Below are 20,590 nucleotides of genomic sequence, written 5' to 3' on the forward strand. Positions count from 1 at the left end.
AATGTTGTTTGTCAATTAAGATGGTAATTGCTCTCTAACTATTGTAAGTAGTGCAAGCTAAGGCCTATTTTTTCTCTCTTTTTTTAGGTGAGATCAGCACCCGCCTCGCCCTGGACAGAGAGCAGCAGTCCAGCTACCAGCTTGTTGTGGTGGTACAGGACGGGGGTACGCCTCCTCGCAGCGCCACCGGCACCGCTCATATCACCGTGCTGGATGAAAACGACCACGCTCCCAGTTTCACTCATGCAAGGCCGGACAGGGAGCTGCTCCTTCAGGTGAGAATGAAAAGGATTTGAACAACAGCTTTTTAAAGCAATTTTATGCTTCATGCTGGTCGAGGATGTCTGTCTCATTCAGATAACTAGAAATCTCAGCAACAGATTGGCATGGTTTTTTTGGACTCAAGAATGAATGTTTAGATTTTTGAGGTTAATGTTCAACACATCTTTGGTCCTAATTCAAGAATCAATAAGCTATTAATTCTATTTTTTTCACAACTTCTATGTCACATCATAGTTTTCTACAAAAACACTTTTTTGGCCATTAACAGCATAATTTAGGAACAGAAGGGGAGATTGTCACCATATTTCACATTTTGTGGGATACTGACTTGGGGACACTAATCTTGGGTGCCCACTGAAACCGTGATTGTATAGATCTTCTGTGCTGCCATGTTGAAGATGTGTGTGAAGTTACCATGGTTCAGTCAATCTGTGGATTCTTTGCAACAACATCCACATTAGATGCATTGTCTACTGTCATGGCTATATATGAGTGGCAGACAGACATGGATGTAAACTTGATTGTTTGGTGGGGGCATATGGACACACATTATTAGTGGAGAAAGATATTAATGTAAATAACATGCTTTTTCCATTGTAGGTGATGGAGGGGCTTCCATCTGGGACAGTACTCGGCACAGTGACGGCTAAAGACCCAGACGAGGGAGAGAATGGAACCGTATATTACTCTTTATCAGGTAAGTTAAATTAAAACCACTTGTTAAAGTATGTTTATATAGCTTTTTATCATTATTACCCTAACTACCCAAGCTGATATTTATTTCCTTTGCATCCTCTGAAGGCTCCAGAGCAGAGCGTTTCTCATTTAATCCAACAAGTGGCGAGCTGAGAACCGCTTCCCCTCTCAGATGGGCGGAGCGAGCAGAGTATGCCTTCACTGTGACTGCTGCTGACCACGGCACACCAGGCCTCAGCTCCACCTGCCAGCTAAGGATTCAGGTAAAGATAATATAAAATTATAATGTTCTTATCCATTGTAAAGCTGCATGAACAAACACATTGTTGTGTCTTGAAAGTATTTCTAAAACATCTGGCAATGGAAATCTGGTGACCAAACCTAAAACTGTCACATCCACACATTAGCTCAGTCCTTTTACATTCCTTACTGCGAGTAATTTCCTCAAACTGTGCACACAGTGAACAGTATAACTGTCAAAGGAATTGGAAAAGGAGATAAATATGAGACGGAGAGAAGTTGAACCTGTGCCTGTACAAACAAAAACATCTATTGAATCTAGTGTGTGTTTCCTGCTCCAAAGGTTAGTGGGGTAACCCAAACCCAAGGTGAGAAACCCAGAGATGCAGGAGGGAGCTGGTCTGGACTGAGTTATTGTTCTGAACTTTGTGTTCTAGGGTCAATGCTGCATATCAACGTACAATATCAGTAATTCAACAGCAGGGAAAAAAAGATGGCCTGCCACAGAGGCATTTAGCCAGCAAAGGGGTGGTGGTTTTCCTTTGCTGTGGAGTTTTGAGCTCCGTGTTTTTATGCGATGTGATTGGAGAAAGGAAAAGGATGCTAATTACAGTGGGAGTGCTTGCCTTAGGTTTCGCCTGCACCCTGCCTGTGCAACACTGAGATTAGACTGAGGGGAAACAGGCACCTTGGAATCAAATGCTCCCAGATGAGATTTGATGAGAGCCAGCTGCATCAAATCACACAGAGAGAAGAGGAATACACCACTGTACGGTAGCAGGCAGTGATACAAATATGCACACAGACACACTGACTGTAACAACACATTCAAACACACTCGTGAGGTAACATTTCCAGATAATGATTTTGAGATAACATTTCACATAGCTGTGGGTAAAATTAGACACATGGATGTTGTTGTACACCACAAGTACTGTACACACACTGGCTATTGTACTGCAGGCATTTGGTAAAACCAAGGAAAAGTCCAGATAGTACAGTGCAGTGCAGTTGCTGACACTGTGTAATAAAACATCTTATCTAAAATTACTCAAAAACGGTCAAGAATTTTGCAAATGTAGTGTACAATCAACAATTGCATGCATTCAATTGTTGCTGAATTCCACTTTAATTTCAAAATCACTGCGCCACTTTGTTTTATTTTGGGCTGTCATTGTGTCGCTGCACAACTGCAATGAACTCAAGCTGCAAAAACTGCTAATGACCACTTGAAGCTAGCTCCAAAGAGAATCAATCCCTTTCGCCCCCCTCAATTTTACAGGAGAAATAAAAAATGTTTACAGCTTGGAACAAAAAAGGTTTTGGTTTCTAGAGCAAATTTTCCTATTAATGCTCACCCCTTGAAATGATATTAAGGATTAAAGTTATGCATTAAGAGATGGGTGAGATTCTATCACAGGTGGTTTGTATCACCAATCAGTCTTCATTTGGCCTACTTCAGGTTACCCACAATCCACCTCCTTGCTCTTTTTGAGAGTTAATAGGCACTGCCAAGATCCACATTGAGTAATATCAGAAACCCACGGGTGATATAATGGAGACTGCTCCATATTTCATACAGTCTTTGAATAAAACACATAAATGAAAGAAATATAACATGGCTAATGTTCTAGTTTCAATAAGATATGGCCCTTTGATATGTGGTTTGTGAGTACTTTTACTAAAAATCTCCACATCCTCATTACTTCCCTCTTGTTTTAGCTTTATCTGTTTCACATTCAATAAAAAGACCAGAAAGATGCTATTCATTGGACCAGATCTTAGTACCAGAACGAGGCCATGGTGTGTGTGTTTGGATCTTTTAATGATGAAACCAAAGCTTGTTAAAATCTGCTTGTGTTTGCTGTCTTTGAGCTCTTTGATCTGTCTCAGAACAATATCAAACCCTGAGGCTGTTGCTCGGCGTGGCGAAAGCCCTCTGGCATGGACTCGTGTCCCTTCTGACCAGACTGCGGCATATGGAGGCAGCACTTATGGCTCTGTGTTATTTGAACTGGAATATTTACAGTTTTCCCTCGCATTACACCCTTTATGATTTTGTCACAGGTCACACAAACCCAGACTCTCATCTTGAAGCCAGAATGCAACAGTGTCAAGATATTTACTGGAAGGAGTGTACATAATGTCTTCATGCACAATGAGAATGAGGGTTATTATAGTAACAGCAACAAAACAGAAACAGATTACAGCTCAAGGCTGTGTTTAGGGATGGGCTGGGGTGAGAGCCATAGCTTCATTGTCTGCAGAATACCAAAGACAATGAGATCCAGTAACATACAGCACAGCACCGCCTTGACACAAATATTAGTATACATTAAAGAAGTTGTTTCATGTTTTTTTGGGATAGATAAGTAGATGATTAGAGGAAAGAATTTTAAAAAGACTCTTTTTGACCCTACTTTCCTTTCCTTCAGGTTCTCAGCTCCTCCAGGTCCAGCCCCAACCCCAACATGCTCTCCATGACTCTGAACACTGTTGAAGGAGCTGCTCCGGGCTCCGTCATTGGCTCCGTCCACCCACACGACCAACATGATTCTAATATGTTGGAAGGCCAGGTGACATACCTGGTAGTGGGAGGGACAGATCGAGATGGAACTTTCATGGTGGACCGCTTGAAGGGCGACGTGTACCTGGTGCGTGAGCTGGACTACGAGAAGGGCTCGAGGTACACGCTGCACATCGAAGTGTCCGACTTCTCCCAGGTGTTTCCCAGCAGCCACCTGGTGCAGTTGGATATTTACGTGCAGGACAGCAATGACCACGCTCCCCAGTTCACAGAAGACCCTGTTACTATTGTGATCCCCGAGAACATAGAGACCGGAGCTTCCATATATACTTTCCAGGCTGTGGATCAGGTGGGAAACTGATTTTATTCCTTGGTAAAGAAGAATTATCGTGTTAACCAGTGTTCCATGCTTGTTGTTATTTTAGAAATAAGAGTTACATTTCATTTTCTTTCATTTATTTATTATTTATCATAAAATGTCAAAAAATAAAGGAAAAATCCCACTACAATTGATATATAACTGAGAAAAGAAACAAGTTGGGACATTCAGGAGCAGGAACCTTCTAATGTTTGGTGTTTTTTGCTTTATAAATGACTCCAAATATTATATAATTTACTAAATTATTAAATAATATAATTTATTATCACAAATGTTGAAGATAAATTTGCTTTGGAAAAAGTTAGCAATTCGTAGAATAATAATTAGTAGGTATTTTAAAAGAACACCAGAGTGCAAAACATGGTTTTAAGTTTGACCAAATATTCTTGACTCAAGGTCCATTTAAGTCAAGAAACCTTCTCAGATATCATCATGTGACTGAGGTATGGAAAGCAAACTTTATCCACTGATTAAAAACTGTTAGATGTGGATGAAAACCTTAAAAATAGGACCTTGAGTGAAGATTATTTTGTAAAACTTCTATTTCCAACCTCAAGCATGAACTCTCTCACTTGTAACTTTAGGTCTTGCTGAATCAAAATTTCCACTCACTGTCCAAGCCATCTGTTTCCATTTTTATAGGATGGCAGTGGGCCCAACAGTGAGGTCCGTTACTCCATCGAGCACTACTGGCCCGACACGCCAGACCTCCTGACCCTCGACCCCTCCAGCGGAGTTCTGACTCTAGGGCAGAAGTTAGACCGTGAGTCGACGCCTTCCCTCTACCTTGTGGTGCGGGCCACAGACCAGGTAGTGGACCCTTCCCAGAGGCGCTGGGGTTCAGTCACTGCCCGAGTGTTTGTGACAGACGAAAACGACAACGCTCCGGTCTTCAGCTCTCCGTCCGCTGTCAGTGTGATGGAGGATCAGCCTGTAGGGTGAGTGGCGTGTCTGTTTTTGGTAGCTTAACCCTCTGAACCTCAAGGAGTTTAAGGCTTGTTTTTTTTTTACATTTTACTCACTGTGGCCTTGTATTTCACAAGTCCTGCACCTCTATGGAATCAGCACAATCATGGCTAGAAGTGGGAACAAAACAAATGTGTGGGAGCAAATGGGTGTTTTTTTGCAGTATAACACAGTTTTAATGCCATACAATTTAAGAAAAAACGCATGTTGAGTTTATCTGATAAATAACTTTAAAAAAAATAAAGTTGGAATCTAATCTTTCTATATAATCCTTTTCCAAATGCATATAAGTGTCATCTCCACATGCTGTACATATTGAACTGTTTGCATTTTTACAACCTCTTCTTCTCTCCTCTCCTCTCCTCTCTGCTCTGTGTAAACATCCTCCTGTTCTGTCCATTTTTTTGTGAATATTTGTCATGTAGCCAGTATCAATCATGGCTTCACAGTTGAGCTGAAGAGTGCAGAATAAAATGTTTTCAACATGATCTAGTTATTCCAAACTGTTTAGTTTTGGTGATGTTTTAAATAAGACATGTAGAATAAAGTCATTTTTTGTCTTCTGTGGTGTTCAGAGGGTAATGCAGAAGAAGCCTATCAAAAATAATCAAATGAATTTACTTTCATGACTCCCAAGCTTGAAAGTGGTTGTTCTAATCTTACATTTTACTTCTATCTTTATGGGCAGGTTTGTGATTTTGTACGTGATTGCTCGAGATGAAGATGAAGGAGAAAATGGCAGAGTGTCGTACAGAATCCAGGCAGGCAACAGCGCCGGTCGCTTCAGTCTGAACCCCAACACTGGTAAGCTTATTTTTAGCATGGGACACAGCATCTAAAAATATAGCAGTGTTTCAATAATATAACAGGGCCTATGGGGACTGTGGATTCCCCACAAATACCCAATTTACACTCCATCAAGAGATGATTAGGTTAATATTCACCACATTATTTCATGCATTTACAGTCCTGCTTTGAATGATTTAACACAGCAGACATATGTGGCCCTTTTCTGTAAGTGTCCCATGATTGATGGATAATCAGCTTCCCACCCGTGGAAGACCCCTGTATGAACAAAACTTTCCACATGATCGTAATTACCCACTGAAGTGCTTCGTCTACAGGCTCTCAACTGTTAAAACACTCATAACACTCTTTACTGGATGATCTTTCAATGCCTTGGAGCCATATTTCACTTGAATAATGCTTCGGTGTTCTTTTCTTGATGGATTTCTTCATGGGAACCGATCTTAATTTGGGCTGGGGACGAGGACACCCTTTGATATCTTATATATGTGTATGTGTATGTGTAATCTCTTCATCATCGGAGCAGGGCGGTGTGGGCGTGCTCAGCACTGGCTGAGATGGGATTAAGAACCTTAAGACAGACTCTTAATGCAGCTTCCAGATGGAAGAAAGTCTTTACTTCATTACTGTCAAGTGTCTGGTGCATTAGCAGGGCTTGATTTCGCTTCTGGTTTGTTTCTCAGACTGCGTGGTGTTAAGCTTATGGTTAATAATAGCTGTAATAGTAGATTAGCATTGTTTTGCATAGACATTTACCAAACTTCCTGGCTAATGTAAAGGTATCATTAGCCAGATTACTGCATATAAATTATATGTCTGCTCTGCCAATAGGAACTTTCTGTTATTTCATATAACAGCTGCTTTATTGCGAGTTTTATGACCACTTAAAAGCTAATGGTTCTTACATTTTCCCTTCACTTCTTGACAAGCTTCAGAATGAGATCAAACATCTTAATCATATTGTTTGAAAACATGGATATTATATTTTATATCTGCTGTTTCCATTATTAAAGATATGTCAGACTTACAGTCATATGTATAAGTAAAAATAATCAAATTAAATTCCATTTTTATGGCTGCAGCAAGGTGTTAAATGAAAGAAATCTTTCTGTCTTTCCCTGAAATTCAGTATGACATATTTTGTAGGAGTGTGAGAACGTGTAGATGCACTTGAGTATTGCAATATTATGTTTTTTGTTTCTCAAAAATCCAACATTGATTGTTAATCAGTAGTTTACATGGAAATATTTAAGACAGATTGTCACTGTAACATTAAACATCCTAGCACTGCTTTTTGTGCAGTTATTCTTAAATTAGTTTTTCTTTAATTACAATGTTTCACCTTTTTCACAGTACTGCAATATGTTGCAATATATTGAATCATAAACCCTGTTTCATGATACCATTCTTTTCAACTTCTTTTTATTTTGTTTTATTCAATAGTATGTTTTTTTTTCTTTCTTTCTGCTTGACAGTTTTTTCTTGAGCTGGCATAACAATAATTTCACTGCATGTTGCACTGTGTATAATTAAACAATTATTTAATAATAAATTCAAAATCATTAAAAAATATATAACAAAATCCAATCCATTTTTTAAAAGTAAAAAACAAGAAACTACTTTACTTTTTTGTAAAATATATATATATATATATATATAATTTTTTTTTAAATTATTATTATTTTTTAACTGTTTCTCATTTCATTTTATTCCATAGTATCATGAAAAATATTACATCATTATAAGAAAAAGCAAACAGATTGTTGCAAACACAGAGCCCTAATTGGTGTACCTCAAGATCTTCAGTAGAACCAATATAAACTTTCATTGAGTCTGAGCAAAGCTAATCCAGAGAGGGTAAAAGCACCTCTACCACATGGTTGGTACTATATCAGTAACACCAAATTGGCAACACAGAAGAATGAAACAGTAAATGTTTAGCATCTGTTTGGCTGAAACATGGGAGCTATCAAAGCCCACAGGAACATCAGAGCCTCAGCTTCACAGAAACGCCAACACACAACGTATGTGTTTGGCATGCTGAGCCATTTATAAATTACACACGTCTATCATGCACCTAAATGCCAGCTAAACGTGTACCGGCTGCAAACAGTACACACACACACAAATGCACATTTTATATTTCCTCTCACTTTGACTGACCCTCCTTGCAGTCGGGTGATGACAGGGGTACGGAGGTGTCGACATAAAAGATAGGAGAGCAACTGAAGCCAGTGTGCATGTGAACCAGCTTGATTTACATACAACACACACATGCACACAGCAATGTCTTACAGATACTGTAATGTTGTACAGAGAAGGAAAAAAACTAATTTTATGGAGTTCATAGGTTGATTTAAGTTGGCAGCTGTATTTCCAGGTTGTAGTCTGGACTCTGCGTGTGTTTGCCCGCATACCTGCACTAACAATCATTCATATATGTTCAGTGATAAAGCTCTGATTCAAATTTAAATACATGTTCAAAGTGCAAGAATTTAATAGCTTGGCTGTGGCTCTCACTCACTGTGGAAACTCTCATAAAGCAAAGCTGTAAAGGTTTTGTTTTTACTGGTCCTTCTAGGCATGCAAATACTGCCTCACTCAGGTACACAAAATTACATGTTCACAGAAATAATCCAAACACACACTCAGACACAAACACTCCAACACACACATTTCAAGACCAAAAGAATCCAAATGAGAGTGTAGATTTTAAGTGAAGTAAATAAGGAAAAGTTTTTCTCTTTTCTCCCCTTGTAGGCTCTCTGTCCATCCTGAAAGCACTAGACCGGGAAGAGCAGGAAGTCTTCAATCTGACCATTGTAGCAGAGGATCATGGGATACCTCAGCTCTCCACTTCTCAGGTGCTGTGTGTGCAGGTGATCGATGTGAACGATGAAGCTCCGTTGTTCCAGAGAGCAGAGTTTGAAGCCCAAGTGATGGAAAACCAAGGACCAGGAACCACTGTACTGACAGTTACTGCCACTGACCGGGACCAAGGTTGGTTTAAATGTTATATTTCAATACTGTGAGGTCAAAATGCTGGGAATGGAGACATACTATAATTCTCAAAAGTATCAATACTTTTGAATTTTTTTTTTAAGAAATTTCATATCTGTCAATTAAAAAAATCAGATTCAGGATCAGGTTGCACAGATAAATCAATGAGGAAGAAAATCAACTGTGCATGTACCAGCAAGTTTGTGCATGTTGTTTATGTAAAAAACATAAAAGATAGTCTATTTTGTGAGATATTGAAGAGATATTAACTATCCTTTCTTTATTACTTGTATTTTGACAAAGTGTAAAATTACCGTAGGTTGAAAACTGTTTTACTATTGGTACAAAAAGGCCCAAATAAAAACTTTCATAACAGTATTTTTATATGACCTAAAAGAAGTATTCAGGATAGTTCAGGGAAAACAAGTTGTACAAGTATTTCCACATATTGATAATACCACAAAATGTTCATGTCTGTAGTTTCCATATGACCCTGCACAATAACACATTTATTGCTCGGTCAGTAAGAATTATGGATCCGGTCCATAAAGGATGATATCAGCTTGAAGTCAATATTATAAAGCATCAAGAAAAAAAGTTTCTGAAATTCGCTACAGGAACAGTGAGAATAAAGGAACTGAAATAGAGTACATGTGCCTCCAGAATGAATGCCAAAGAATGAAACAATAGAGACACATAAATGGTTTTGAGAAACCAGATCACTTTAAAACAAACCACTAATGAAAATGTGTGGTTACAGCCATCGTCCAGAGCCTCATATTTCTCGAGTGAACTTGCTAGCGGCTCTATGTATATTGGATTCATTAAAAATCACAGCCTTATTACATTGAATGTAGCCTAGTCACTTTATTGCCGGTTTTCGCAGTTTGCCCAGCCTTTTATTTTAATTTTATCTGATTTCTATCTGATTTGTGTTTTAATGCAGGCTCTAATGGTCAAGTGACGTATGGAGGTGTGACAGAGGAAGGCTTCGTCATCAACCCTGTGACCGGGGTCATCACCACCACAAAGGAACTGGACGCAGAGCTGCAGAATCACTACACACTCACTGGTACGACTGGTACTACTATAATCACAGACCTGTATTGTACTAATTGGCCTTCAGTCGCTATGTTCCAAAATGCTGCAACAGATCTGAGAAGCACAAGAAATATTGATACTTTTAAACGTAAACTAAAAACATATCTTTTTAATCTGGCTTTTATGTAGTGTTTTATTAACATCTTATTACCTTTCATCACAGTTTTATGGTTTATGCTTTTATTTATTAGCTTTTATCTGTTTTACCTATATTTAATTGTTTATATTAAATGTTTATTTTAATTCTAATTCTTGTATACATGTAAACATATATATATATATATATATATATATATATATATATATATATATATATATATATATATATATATATATATATACAATCATTATAATTTTATTTACTCATATTGTATTACTCAGCTTGCATCAGTCTCCGTGTCCTTTTTATTAAATATTCTAAGTTGTTGTTGTTGTTTTCAATCTGTACAGCACTTTGAATTACACCAGATTTGTTTGAAAGGTGCTATGTTAATAATAATTTGGTTGGTTGGTTGGTTGATTGATTGATTGATTGATTGATTGATCAGTTAAAAATGTTGTATGAGATCCAATATTTCCTGATTTTAACAATTTCCATCTCTTTTCAGTGTATGCCAGGGATCGAGGGCTGCCTCCTAACTTTGCCAAGGCTGTAGTCCGTGTGGACGTGCAGGATGTTAATGACAACGCTCCGGTCTTTGCGAAGCCGTGGTATGGACTGGAGGTGCCGGAGAATCAGGCCCCCGTGGAGCTCTGCTTCCTCAAGGCCACAGACCCGGACTCAGGGCCGGGTGGAGAGCTGGAGTACAGGATCACTGGTGAGAAGTATTTTATTAGTACAGATTTAAAGAGCGATTTAGTTCACCACAATTGCTATAATTACTGTTGGAGGGTGTGTTGAATGTGGAAACAACATTATCCTGGGAGAAACAGTGAATTTTTGACAATTTTTTTTCTTAAAATGGTTTAAAGTTACAGATTGTTGACAGATTGTTGTAATTTACGCTGTGCAAATGTGATTATTGCAGTTAAATCATCTTTCTATAAATCATCAGGTTTGCTTGGAGCATTCTTGGTGGTAATGGCAGTGTGCAGAAATAGATTTTGTTGAACAGTAAAGAGGGGATATGTGCAGCATTAAGAGCAATGTATTGCTTTTGACTCTGCTCTTTTCCTCCCATATGCAAGAAGAGAGCTTGCTCCTGACTTTCTTCTGTCTTATTTCAAATATAGTACCTTCCATATACTTGTCTGGAGCACATTCAAACTTAAGTGCAGAGTTGGCACATATGCCTTTTAACGCTCCAGTCAACAGAAATTCTCGGATTTTTAAAAGTTTTTCTTTCTTCTGCCATGTGAATTCTCCATCCAGCTGGGGACCCTGATGGAGATTTCCATGTGCACACCAGCACCGGAGCTCTGTCCACGTCACGCGGCCTCGACAGGGAGACGAGGGCTGAATATACACTGGAGGTGGTGTCCACAGACCGAGGCAGCCCTGCTCTCAGCACTACTGTCACGGTGGAAGTCAAAGTGATGGATGTCAATGACAACAGCCCTGTTTTCAGCAAAGGAAGCTACTCTGTGGAAGTGTCGGAGGACGCTGCGGAGGGTACCAAAGTTCTGGAGGTAGCTAGAAATGGGAATTTAGATAATATCTCACTGACATACTGTATCTTTAATTTAATCTTAAAAATGTATTTATCCATTTGCAGGTTTCAGCCACAGATGCTGATGATGACATGAATGGGAGAGTTCTGTACTTTCTTAGCCGAGAGGCACACGGAGCGTTCAGCGTGGATGAGAGCACTGGTGTTATCACCACGTCAGCACCTCTGGACCGGGAAAAATTGGCGTCATACACCTTCCAGGTGTTCGCTGTCGACCTTTCACCGGCTGAACCCAGGAACACCTCAGCTCAGGTACATAAAGGGTTTAAGTTCACCCCATGTTGGAAAAAAATAGGATTCATCTGTTGGATCTTTGGAGATTTTTTTGAGTATTGCTTAATGCTCTTTAAATAAAGCAATTTACTTAGATTTTAACCCACATGTGACCTCTTCCTTCCAGGTGACAGTCACCATCCTAGATGTCAACGACAATACGCCCTTCTTCATCCAGGATCCGCTGGTCATTGAAGTGTCCAGCAGGCATTCCCAGCGAGTTCTAGCCACCATGAAGGCAGAAGATAAAGACTTTGGAGCCAACGGTTCTGTGTTTTACCGTTTCGCCATGCCAGTCAGGGGCTTCAGCATCAACTCATTAACTGGGGAGATCCAGGCCACCGAGCCACTGGGGCAACTGACCCAGGCTCAGAGGACGCTGATAGTGGAAGCCATGGACCAGGGCAGTCCGGCTCAGTCTGCACAGGGAGTGGTGGTGATCTATGTGAAGGAAGTGGAGTACAACGGCATTCGCTTCTCCAGGAATGCCAGAGACGTCAGCCTGCAGGAGAACGCTGTGAAAGGTCTGACATTAATACTGAAATTATTAGGGATTAGAGTAATCATCTTAGTCAGTTTGTTCCCCTTTACACCTTAAACATCTCACAGTTAAGTGATATTTCCTTTGCTCTACTTTCAGGCACAGCTGTGGCTACGGCTCAGGCTCAACACCCAGATGGCACACGCAGGGGAATCAGCTACAGCATCTTCAGTGGGAACAGAAAACAGGCCTTCAGTATCAGCTCCGTTACAGGTTAAAGATGTTTAAAAAAAAACCCACATTTGTTTTTTTTCTGGCATTTGAGGATTTTGTGATCCTCATTTTCCATTCTAATCTCCAGGTGATATCATGGTGGTGAGCTCCAGGGGACTGGACTTTGAAGACACCCCCAGACTCCGTCTCGTCGTAAAGGCTGAAACGGTGTCCTCCACATCTTTCATGGCCATCAACTTGATCCTGCAGGATGTCAATGACAACCTTCCTCGCTTCCAGCTGCAGAATTATGTTGCCTATATGAGGGAAGCCCAGGGATATGATATGCCAATTATACAGGTACATCCAAATATAAAAAACTGCAAAATGAATAATACAGTCATTCAGGTATTTCAGTTCCTTGATTTCTTCTAAATGTCAAAATTAATTCTCATCATCCAATTTTTTTCTTTCCTCTCCTCCAATATCTCCCAGGTGATGGCTGAGGATGTGGATCAGGGACAAAATGGTCAGGTGACCTACTCCATCCAGTCATCAGGCATGAGTGGCCTCTTCAAGATCGACCCGGTGACAGGAAGCATAACTACATTGGCCATCATGGACCGTGAGATCTTTACCCAGACCAAGTGAGAACAGATCTTTGGTGGAATAACCAAGAATCAGTCTATGTGCACATTTTAAGGATGGATATATATATTTTGCCTGCAATAAATGTTTGAGCTGCTCCATGTTCAGAAAAAGGCAATTATGTTAACACGCATGTAAACAAGTATAGAAGGAAAAATATAGATGTAGCATGTCATGAATCATTCACTCGATAAAGTTCGTGTTTTGACAGCTGGTGAGGAGGTTGAGGTAGTCTGCTGAAGATATAAGCAACAGTGTGAACTGATATCTGCATGCCATATGTATCAAAGCTGTAATTTCAAACTCTATAAATCAACTCCTGTTCACTGTAATATTTTCATAACTTTTGTAGCTTTCATAACTCTTCTTCGTGTGATGTACATCATTGTATGTTCCTCTTGCACCTTCTCAACCATCACTGACATTAGAATCCTTTAGAACTATAAATGTCAGAAAAGACAGATGACATTTTGGACAACCTCTTCTTTCTGCCCACCCACAGGCTTGTAGTTACAGCAACTGATAGAGGAACTCCACGACTGGCTGGTTCAGCTACACTGACAGTGATCATTGTGGACCAGAATGACAACAGTCCTACTATTCCCTTACCCCAGGAAGTCCGCATCCCAGAGAGTAAGTCGGTTAATTAGTTGTTTTTCTTTGTTTCTGTATCTTTTGTGTATACAACTGACTTTTAGGGCCATTAATAATTACTTGTAGGTAGCCATTGTAGCTTTTTTTTTAAAGTGGTAAGTTTACAAGAAAAACACTTCAGGAATCAGGAATTCCATTAGATTCAAATCATAGATCTATGAGGCAAAAATGAGTTATTTTAACCTAATGAAATTAGAATTTTCAATAGGATTTAGCAATAAGGAAATATGATTTTTAAATTGATTTAATAAATAAAGTGCTAATACAGCATCATATATGTAGACTAGTAAAAATACATTCTGTCCCCAGACAAACCCTGTGCAGCTGTACGGATGTTCAGTAGGGCAGTTGTGTGCATGTCTTACCTGTTTTTAGCCCAAGTGCCAGATTACAGTGAATCTAGAAGTGAGTGAATATTTACCTGTTGGGTTAAAATGTTGGTTTTTGTAGCTTTGATGTAGTCAATAAAATATTCAGAGCTTTCAGTGTGAGGATATCCAGTTTTTGTTTATCCACAGTAGGGTAAATGAAACTTATTAGGGTTTTGTTTCATCTTTTTATCCGTCTATCAGATATGTTGATTGGTACAGAGATCACTCTTGTGACGGGTAACGACGTCGACTCCAGTCCTGCCCTGTCCTACTCGCTGCACCTGGACCCAACAGCCTTAGGGAAGTTTGGGATTCATCGCTACAGTGGAGGCGTATCACTCACTGCCCCGCTGGACTTTGAGGACAAGACGTGGTACACCCTGACTGTCAGAGCCACAGACAGCCAGCACCAAACCGAGGCTAACATCACAATACTGGTGGAGGATATTAATGACAATGCACCTGCATTCACCCATGATCTCTATCAGGTAGGGTGTACATAAAATTATTAATCAAGCTGATGTTCTTTCCATTAATGATACCATGGAGTTTACATTTCTGACATGGGTAGGGAAGCAAAATGTCTTCAGAAACAGTTTCTCTTCAGCAGACTAGAGCAGAAGAAGAACACTTATAGACTTGTACGCACACCGTAAAAGACACAGATGCACATTCCCATGATGCACAGAGTGGGAGTGATAAAAGTTAACTGCCTCATATTGGCTGGGGAAAGGTTGGCTGTATAATATTTACTTCTTCGCCTCAGGAAATGACCTCAACATTAGCAAAACCTCTGGAATAACAGGAAGTACAGTAAAGTGCAATTTTCCCCTCTGTGAGTTTAGTGCCTTTTACAAATGTTCACGCAGTATTTATGCAACCTGTTGCCTTATACATTTCTTTTGCCCTGTATTTGAAAGTTGCTATTAATACCTCTGCCCCTCAGGTAACTCTGCCTGAGCACACCCCGCCAGGAAGCGTAGTTGTCACAGTAACAGCAACTGACAGGGACTCTGGAGAGAATGGAAAGATCACATACAGAGTGACATCATCAACCCAGGAGGGTTTCTACATTGACCCCAATAATGGTAGACAATCTATGCTTCTTCCCTGATATAGTGTAGCTCCTTAAAGTTTCTAATGAAAGTATCACTGTGTGTCACAATGTCTGATTCCCTGTCATTGCCCTCTGTTTCTAGGAACCCTGTTTATCAATCACAGAGTGGAGTTCGACCCCGAACGTCCGTCAGTCAGTATTGTTATTGAAGCCCGTGATGGAGGCTCACCTTCGCTCTCCTCCCTCACCACTGTCCAAGTCCAGATCTCCGACGTCAACGACAACGCTCCTGTGTTTCACCAATCAGAGTACAGGTCAGACTGCGTCCAGTAGATTCTGGATGTGTTATGGAGTACCCTCAACAGCTTGCCTGACAAATTCAATGTATTTCTCTCTGCAGGGCTACAGTTTCAGAGGATACAATCCCGGGGTCAACAGTTCTGACTTTTGAGGCCTTTGACAGCGACCTTTCTCGAGAAAACTGTGGCTTTGACTTCGCTATAGCCAATGGCAACGAGGGAAACGCATTCCAGATTGAAAGCAGCGTGCGGTTCCTGGAGGGGCGAGGCTTTCAGACGGTTGGGACTCTGCTGTTGGCCGAGGGGCTTGACTTTGAAACCAAGCCACTTTACAACCTGACTGTGGTGGTGTCAGACCGTGGTGTACCCCAGAGGAGCTCTAGTGTTGCTGCAGTGATAGCCATTGGTGATGTGAATGATAATCCACCTGTGTTCAGCAGAGCAGAATATGCCGTGTCTCTGAGTGAGGGAGCTGCTGCCGGGACTGAGATCATACGACTGACTGCTACAGGTGGGCAAAAGTCCTCTCTTTTTGTCCGGGCATCTCCCATTTTCTCTGTCTTTGTTACAATTCCTTGTTTACTTTGTCTCCCAGTTCATTAATTATACTCTGTTCTCTTTTTGCCAGACCCTGACTCAACTCCCAATGCTGAGGTCCAGTATACTATCAGCTCTGGTGATGAGGTGAACTTGTTTACCATGGACCAGTGGACTGGAGCTTTGCGGCTTCAGCGAGCACTCGACCGTGAGCACCAGTCCACACATATTGTCATCATCCAGGCCACAGATGGACAGGGTCATTTCGCACTCGCTCCAGTCATTGTTGAGGTCAAAGATGTAAATGACAATCATCCATTCTTCCCTGTGGAAGTCCTGACAGCCAGTATCAGAGAAAACCAACCTGCAAACTCAGCTGTGACTGTTCTTCATGCCATAGACCATGACACAGGGGTTTTTGGACAGCTGAAGTACTACATCGTGGAGCGGTCTGTCGCAGGAAAAGACAGCTTCACTGTGGACCAGAGCTCCGGAGAAATCAGAAGCAAAATTCCCTTTGACTTTGAGAAAGTCAACTCTTTTAACTTTGTGGCAGTGGCGGTTGATTCAGGCAACCACTCAGCCACCGTTACTGTACAGGTGTTCATCACAGGTGAGGATGAGTACGACCCGCTCTTCACATCCTCTGAGTTCTCCTTTGAAGTCCCAGAGGGAGCTAAGAAAGGCCAGAGCATTGGCCAGGTCCAGGCAAATGACGAGGATGGAGGGGTGGACGGCATTGTTCTCTATTCTCTTCCCACAAACTCTCAGTACTTTGATGTAAACAAAACCACTGGGGTCATTTTCCTCAAATTGGACAATTCCGGCAGCCGTAGTAGCAGCGGCTCGAGCCGGAGCAAACGTGACACCAGGCTGATGACTCTGGATGTGAAAGCTCACAGTCCTCTACATGCATCCCGCACCACCACAGCCCAGGTCTCCATCGATGTCACAAACACCAACTTCGGCCTGGCCCCCGATGTCAACATTCTGCTCATCAGCATCATTGCAGTGTCTCTTGGTTTTATCGTGTTGCTTGTGGTCATGGCTGTGGTGGTGTTCCTTGTCAAATCTCGCAGGAGGAAGAAAGCCCAGGATGCAGGAAACAGAACAGTTGCGTCAGGAACAGCTTTGCAGAAGTTAGATGATTGCAAAACAGGAGCAGGAGGGGAGAGGATCTACCACCAGGCCTTGCCAGGCTATGCTGGAGACCAGGGTGGGGCTGGTGGTGGTCCCTACACTAGAGGAGGCTCTCTGGATCCCTCTCACTCCAGTGGAAGAGGATCAGCAGAGGCAGCAGAGGATGATGAGATCAGGATGATAAATGAGTACCCACGAGTTGCCTCCATCACCTCGTCCATGCAGGAGCACATCTCTGCCAGAGGACCAGACTCTGGAATCCAGCAGGATGCTGACCAGCTCTCTGATATCTCCTGTGAACCTGCAGCTTTAGAGGGCAGCACTTGGTTCAAAGGAAAGAAACTGGGCGGCAGTCTCAGCGGGACCTTGCTCTCTGGCCAGCTCCCAGTCTATAGGGACGAGGGAGGTGGCTACCTGGGAGTAGGCCGTGGCCTCAACATTTCCCTCCCCAAGGATTACGCCTTCCCTGAGGATGGTAAACCTTCAGTGGATGGTTCGCTTACTGCTATCGTTGCCAGTGATGAGGAGCTTCGCGGAAGTTATAACTGGGATTACCTTCTCAACTGGTGCCCTCAGTTCCAGCCTCTGGCTAATGTCTTCACAGAGATCGCAAGGCTGAAAGATGAAACTGCTCAGCAAAGCCAGAACCCTCGCCAACCCTTCCAGCCAAAGCACAAAATGGATCCCAAACCTAGAATTGACCCTCCACCGCTTATCACATCAGTGGCCCACCCAGGGGCCATGTCAGTCCCCCCCAAGGTCCCTGTGATTGGACGGACATTCCCCCACTTGGCCTCGCTCCGCAGGTCCCCGATCAGTCATGAGGGATCCATTTCATCCGCAGCAATGTCCCCAAGCTTCTCCCCTTCACTGTCCCCTCTGGCAGCTCGATCTCCAGCTGTTTCTCCATTTGGAGTCAACCAAGGGCCATCAACGTCCATGATAAGCACCAGGGAGCCCTCACTGGACCAGAGTCCTGATCACGAGATGAGAATATGATGGAAATATTAAAAATAACTATTTAAGGAAAAAACTTTAAGACAGACAACCTGAACAAAGCATGAGGGAGCATCCCTTTGGCTGTTCTTCTTCATGGAATGAAGGATAGCAAGTGAAGATGTCAGTTGTACTGTCTTTCTCAGAAACCGTTGTTTTCATCATGAGAATGAAGGTTTCACAAGTGTCCAGATTGCGATGTTTGTTTCAAGCGTCCGACTGTATGATATTTGGACGATAAACAAACTCACAAAAACGAACTTAACCTTTTCCTGGTAGAATATTTGCATTCTTTGAAGTACTTCCAATGGTCTGCAGGAATACACAAAGTGGAACATGTGCCTGGGTTGACAGGACCAGCCCACCCTTCATCAGTGACGCAGGTCTCCATGAACTGATCAGGGTTAAGAGGTACCTCTTCATGGGAATGTGCACTTACCATGCCCTGCAGTCGGAGATCCCTTAGTGTGTAGATAGATAGATGTGTAGTTTTCATGTTACCTCGCTGGCTGGCCAGAGAGCTAAGGACCTTGTTCCTCTCTTTGTGTCCGTGGACATTTTTACGCTCCAGTATTAAACTCATCTAGTGGCTGCTTTTAAAATGGCCTCTGGACATGTGTGTGGATCCCATGGACAGACAAACAGTGTGTGTGTTCACAAAGACACTGATTCATTGAACTGGCAGTGCATCGCACAGTGGAACAGCAATGGTGATTATTGTTTTTTCTCACAGTTCTTTTGATTTTTACTTTTATTTTTTATATATTTTTATATGAAGTTATGATTTCAGATCCAGAAATGCCATTATTCCACATGGAGGGGTTATTGTTTTTGTGTATTTGCATATATGTATATTTGTATGTATGCAGGTTATGTACTGTATGTGTCTCCTAGGTTTTTAGAGACTCTTGTGACAGTTCTGATGTGAGAGGGAGACGTTTGTGTTTTTAGCATTATTTATATGAAAAGAGGACTTGCTGCCACATTTTGACAGTAGGAAACCAAACACAGCTCACACTAATGCTGTGTTGTTACCTTAAGTTTTTTCTTTTTTTGTCAAATTGTAGATCATCCCAAATCCAAAACAGCAACTGGATGAAAACCCTGTGATCACTCTAAATGCCTGCTTCTCTAGCAGTTCAGCACTCTATTGTGGTGTGTAGTTATGCACAACAGCAGATTCCCTTTGTTATTCAGGGACAACTTGCTGATCACCTCCGTGTCTTTGACAGAAAGTGCTTCCTAAAGTCAATTACATTAGTCATTAACTTAAATGCATTTTACTGTGAAGTTGTTCATCATAGCACAACAGAAATATCATGCAACATAAAGGCTTGGATTCTCATAGGCTAGTGGCATAACTTGGGGAAATGTAGCACATGAGCCAGACAAGTGGGAAGCAAACCGCCTGAATGCATGAGCCCTGATGAATGTACAAGGATTTAGCAACCAGTGCAGTATTTATTTTCCATGCTAACTCTCTGTTCAGTGCATTTTATGGCTATGATTCACTCATCTAGATTGTCACCGATATGATGAGGTGTTTTCTGGTTCCATGTGTTTAACTCATCATCTTCACCTTCTTTCTTTTGTTTCATTGTTCGGATCCAGCTTTAGTGATCTGCTAGCGTAGCAAGAAGCCAAAGGTTCTGCTTGTCATTCTTCCAGTGTGTATTTACGCTTCTGGCCTGTTTTTAAACTTTTGGGGTAATTGCCGCGATTTGGTGTCCTTTTGTTTCATTGCTTCTACCTCTGTTCTTTGTTCAACATAACCCTACAAATCGCCTCATGCAAAGCTGGCAGCGGTTCAGCCGAAAGCTACACATGCCACAAGCCTAACTCCAGCACATGTTCTCGACTCATAATCATGCTGTCTCAGAAACATTTCTGTCTTGGAGGACATCCACTTGGAGTTCAGTTTGAGATGACTGCCAGTGGCTGATCAGTGGAGCTGTACATGTATTTGAAGCAAATAATAAATTCCTACTGATCTCTTTTGACAAACTGGAGTCAGACCTCATCTTTTTCAGAATTCAAACCAACGCTTTGAGGGAAGAACTGAAAAGTAATTAAAGTTTTACAGTGTTTCAGTTATCTTAGCTGTGAAAAGTGATTTTGAAGAGTTGGAGTTAACTTCAGTCATTTATGAGAGCGTTTTTTTCTAAAAGGAGGGGAAGACTTGGCTTTGGGCAGAATCACAGCAGACCTTATGAGGGCAGAGGGCCAGGAGACAGAGACCTATATCCAGTGTGG

At 41.5% G+C, this 20,590-nt stretch overlaps 1 protein-coding gene across 1 annotated transcript in view; it reads left to right on the forward strand.

The window, feature by feature from the left end:
* The window catches only part of LOC131986571 (protocadherin-16-like), a 95,373-nt gene extending 75,032 nt beyond the window's left edge, over positions 1-20,341 (forward strand). The window contains exons 9-29 of the mRNA XM_059351594.1: positions 88-275; positions 883-979; positions 1,084-1,241; positions 3,654-4,094; positions 4,767-5,062; positions 5,779-5,894; positions 8,658-8,897; positions 9,844-9,969; positions 10,607-10,816; positions 11,371-11,627; positions 11,714-11,920; positions 12,069-12,465; positions 12,582-12,695; positions 12,784-12,995; positions 13,131-13,282; positions 13,786-13,916; positions 14,510-14,796; positions 15,255-15,396; positions 15,508-15,679; positions 15,766-16,175; positions 16,293-20,341. Of these exons, the coding sequence (XP_059207577.1) occupies positions 88-275; positions 883-979; positions 1,084-1,241; positions 3,654-4,094; positions 4,767-5,062; positions 5,779-5,894; positions 8,658-8,897; positions 9,844-9,969; positions 10,607-10,816; positions 11,371-11,627; positions 11,714-11,920; positions 12,069-12,465; positions 12,582-12,695; positions 12,784-12,995; positions 13,131-13,282; positions 13,786-13,916; positions 14,510-14,796; positions 15,255-15,396; positions 15,508-15,679; positions 15,766-16,175; positions 16,293-18,340 (6,401 nt within the window). The 3' untranslated portion in view covers positions 18,341-20,341. The remainder of the gene's footprint in view (positions 1-87; positions 276-882; positions 980-1,083; positions 1,242-3,653; positions 4,095-4,766; positions 5,063-5,778; positions 5,895-8,657; positions 8,898-9,843; positions 9,970-10,606; positions 10,817-11,370; positions 11,628-11,713; positions 11,921-12,068; positions 12,466-12,581; positions 12,696-12,783; positions 12,996-13,130; positions 13,283-13,785; positions 13,917-14,509; positions 14,797-15,254; positions 15,397-15,507; positions 15,680-15,765; positions 16,176-16,292) is intronic.
* The last annotated feature ends 249 nt before the right edge of the window (positions 20,342-20,590 follow it).

This window comes from Centropristis striata, chromosome 15 (genome assembly GCF_030273125.1).
Source record: "Centropristis striata isolate RG_2023a ecotype Rhode Island chromosome 15, C.striata_1.0, whole genome shotgun sequence".
NCBI lineage: Eukaryota > Metazoa > Chordata > Actinopteri > Perciformes > Serranidae > Centropristis > Centropristis striata.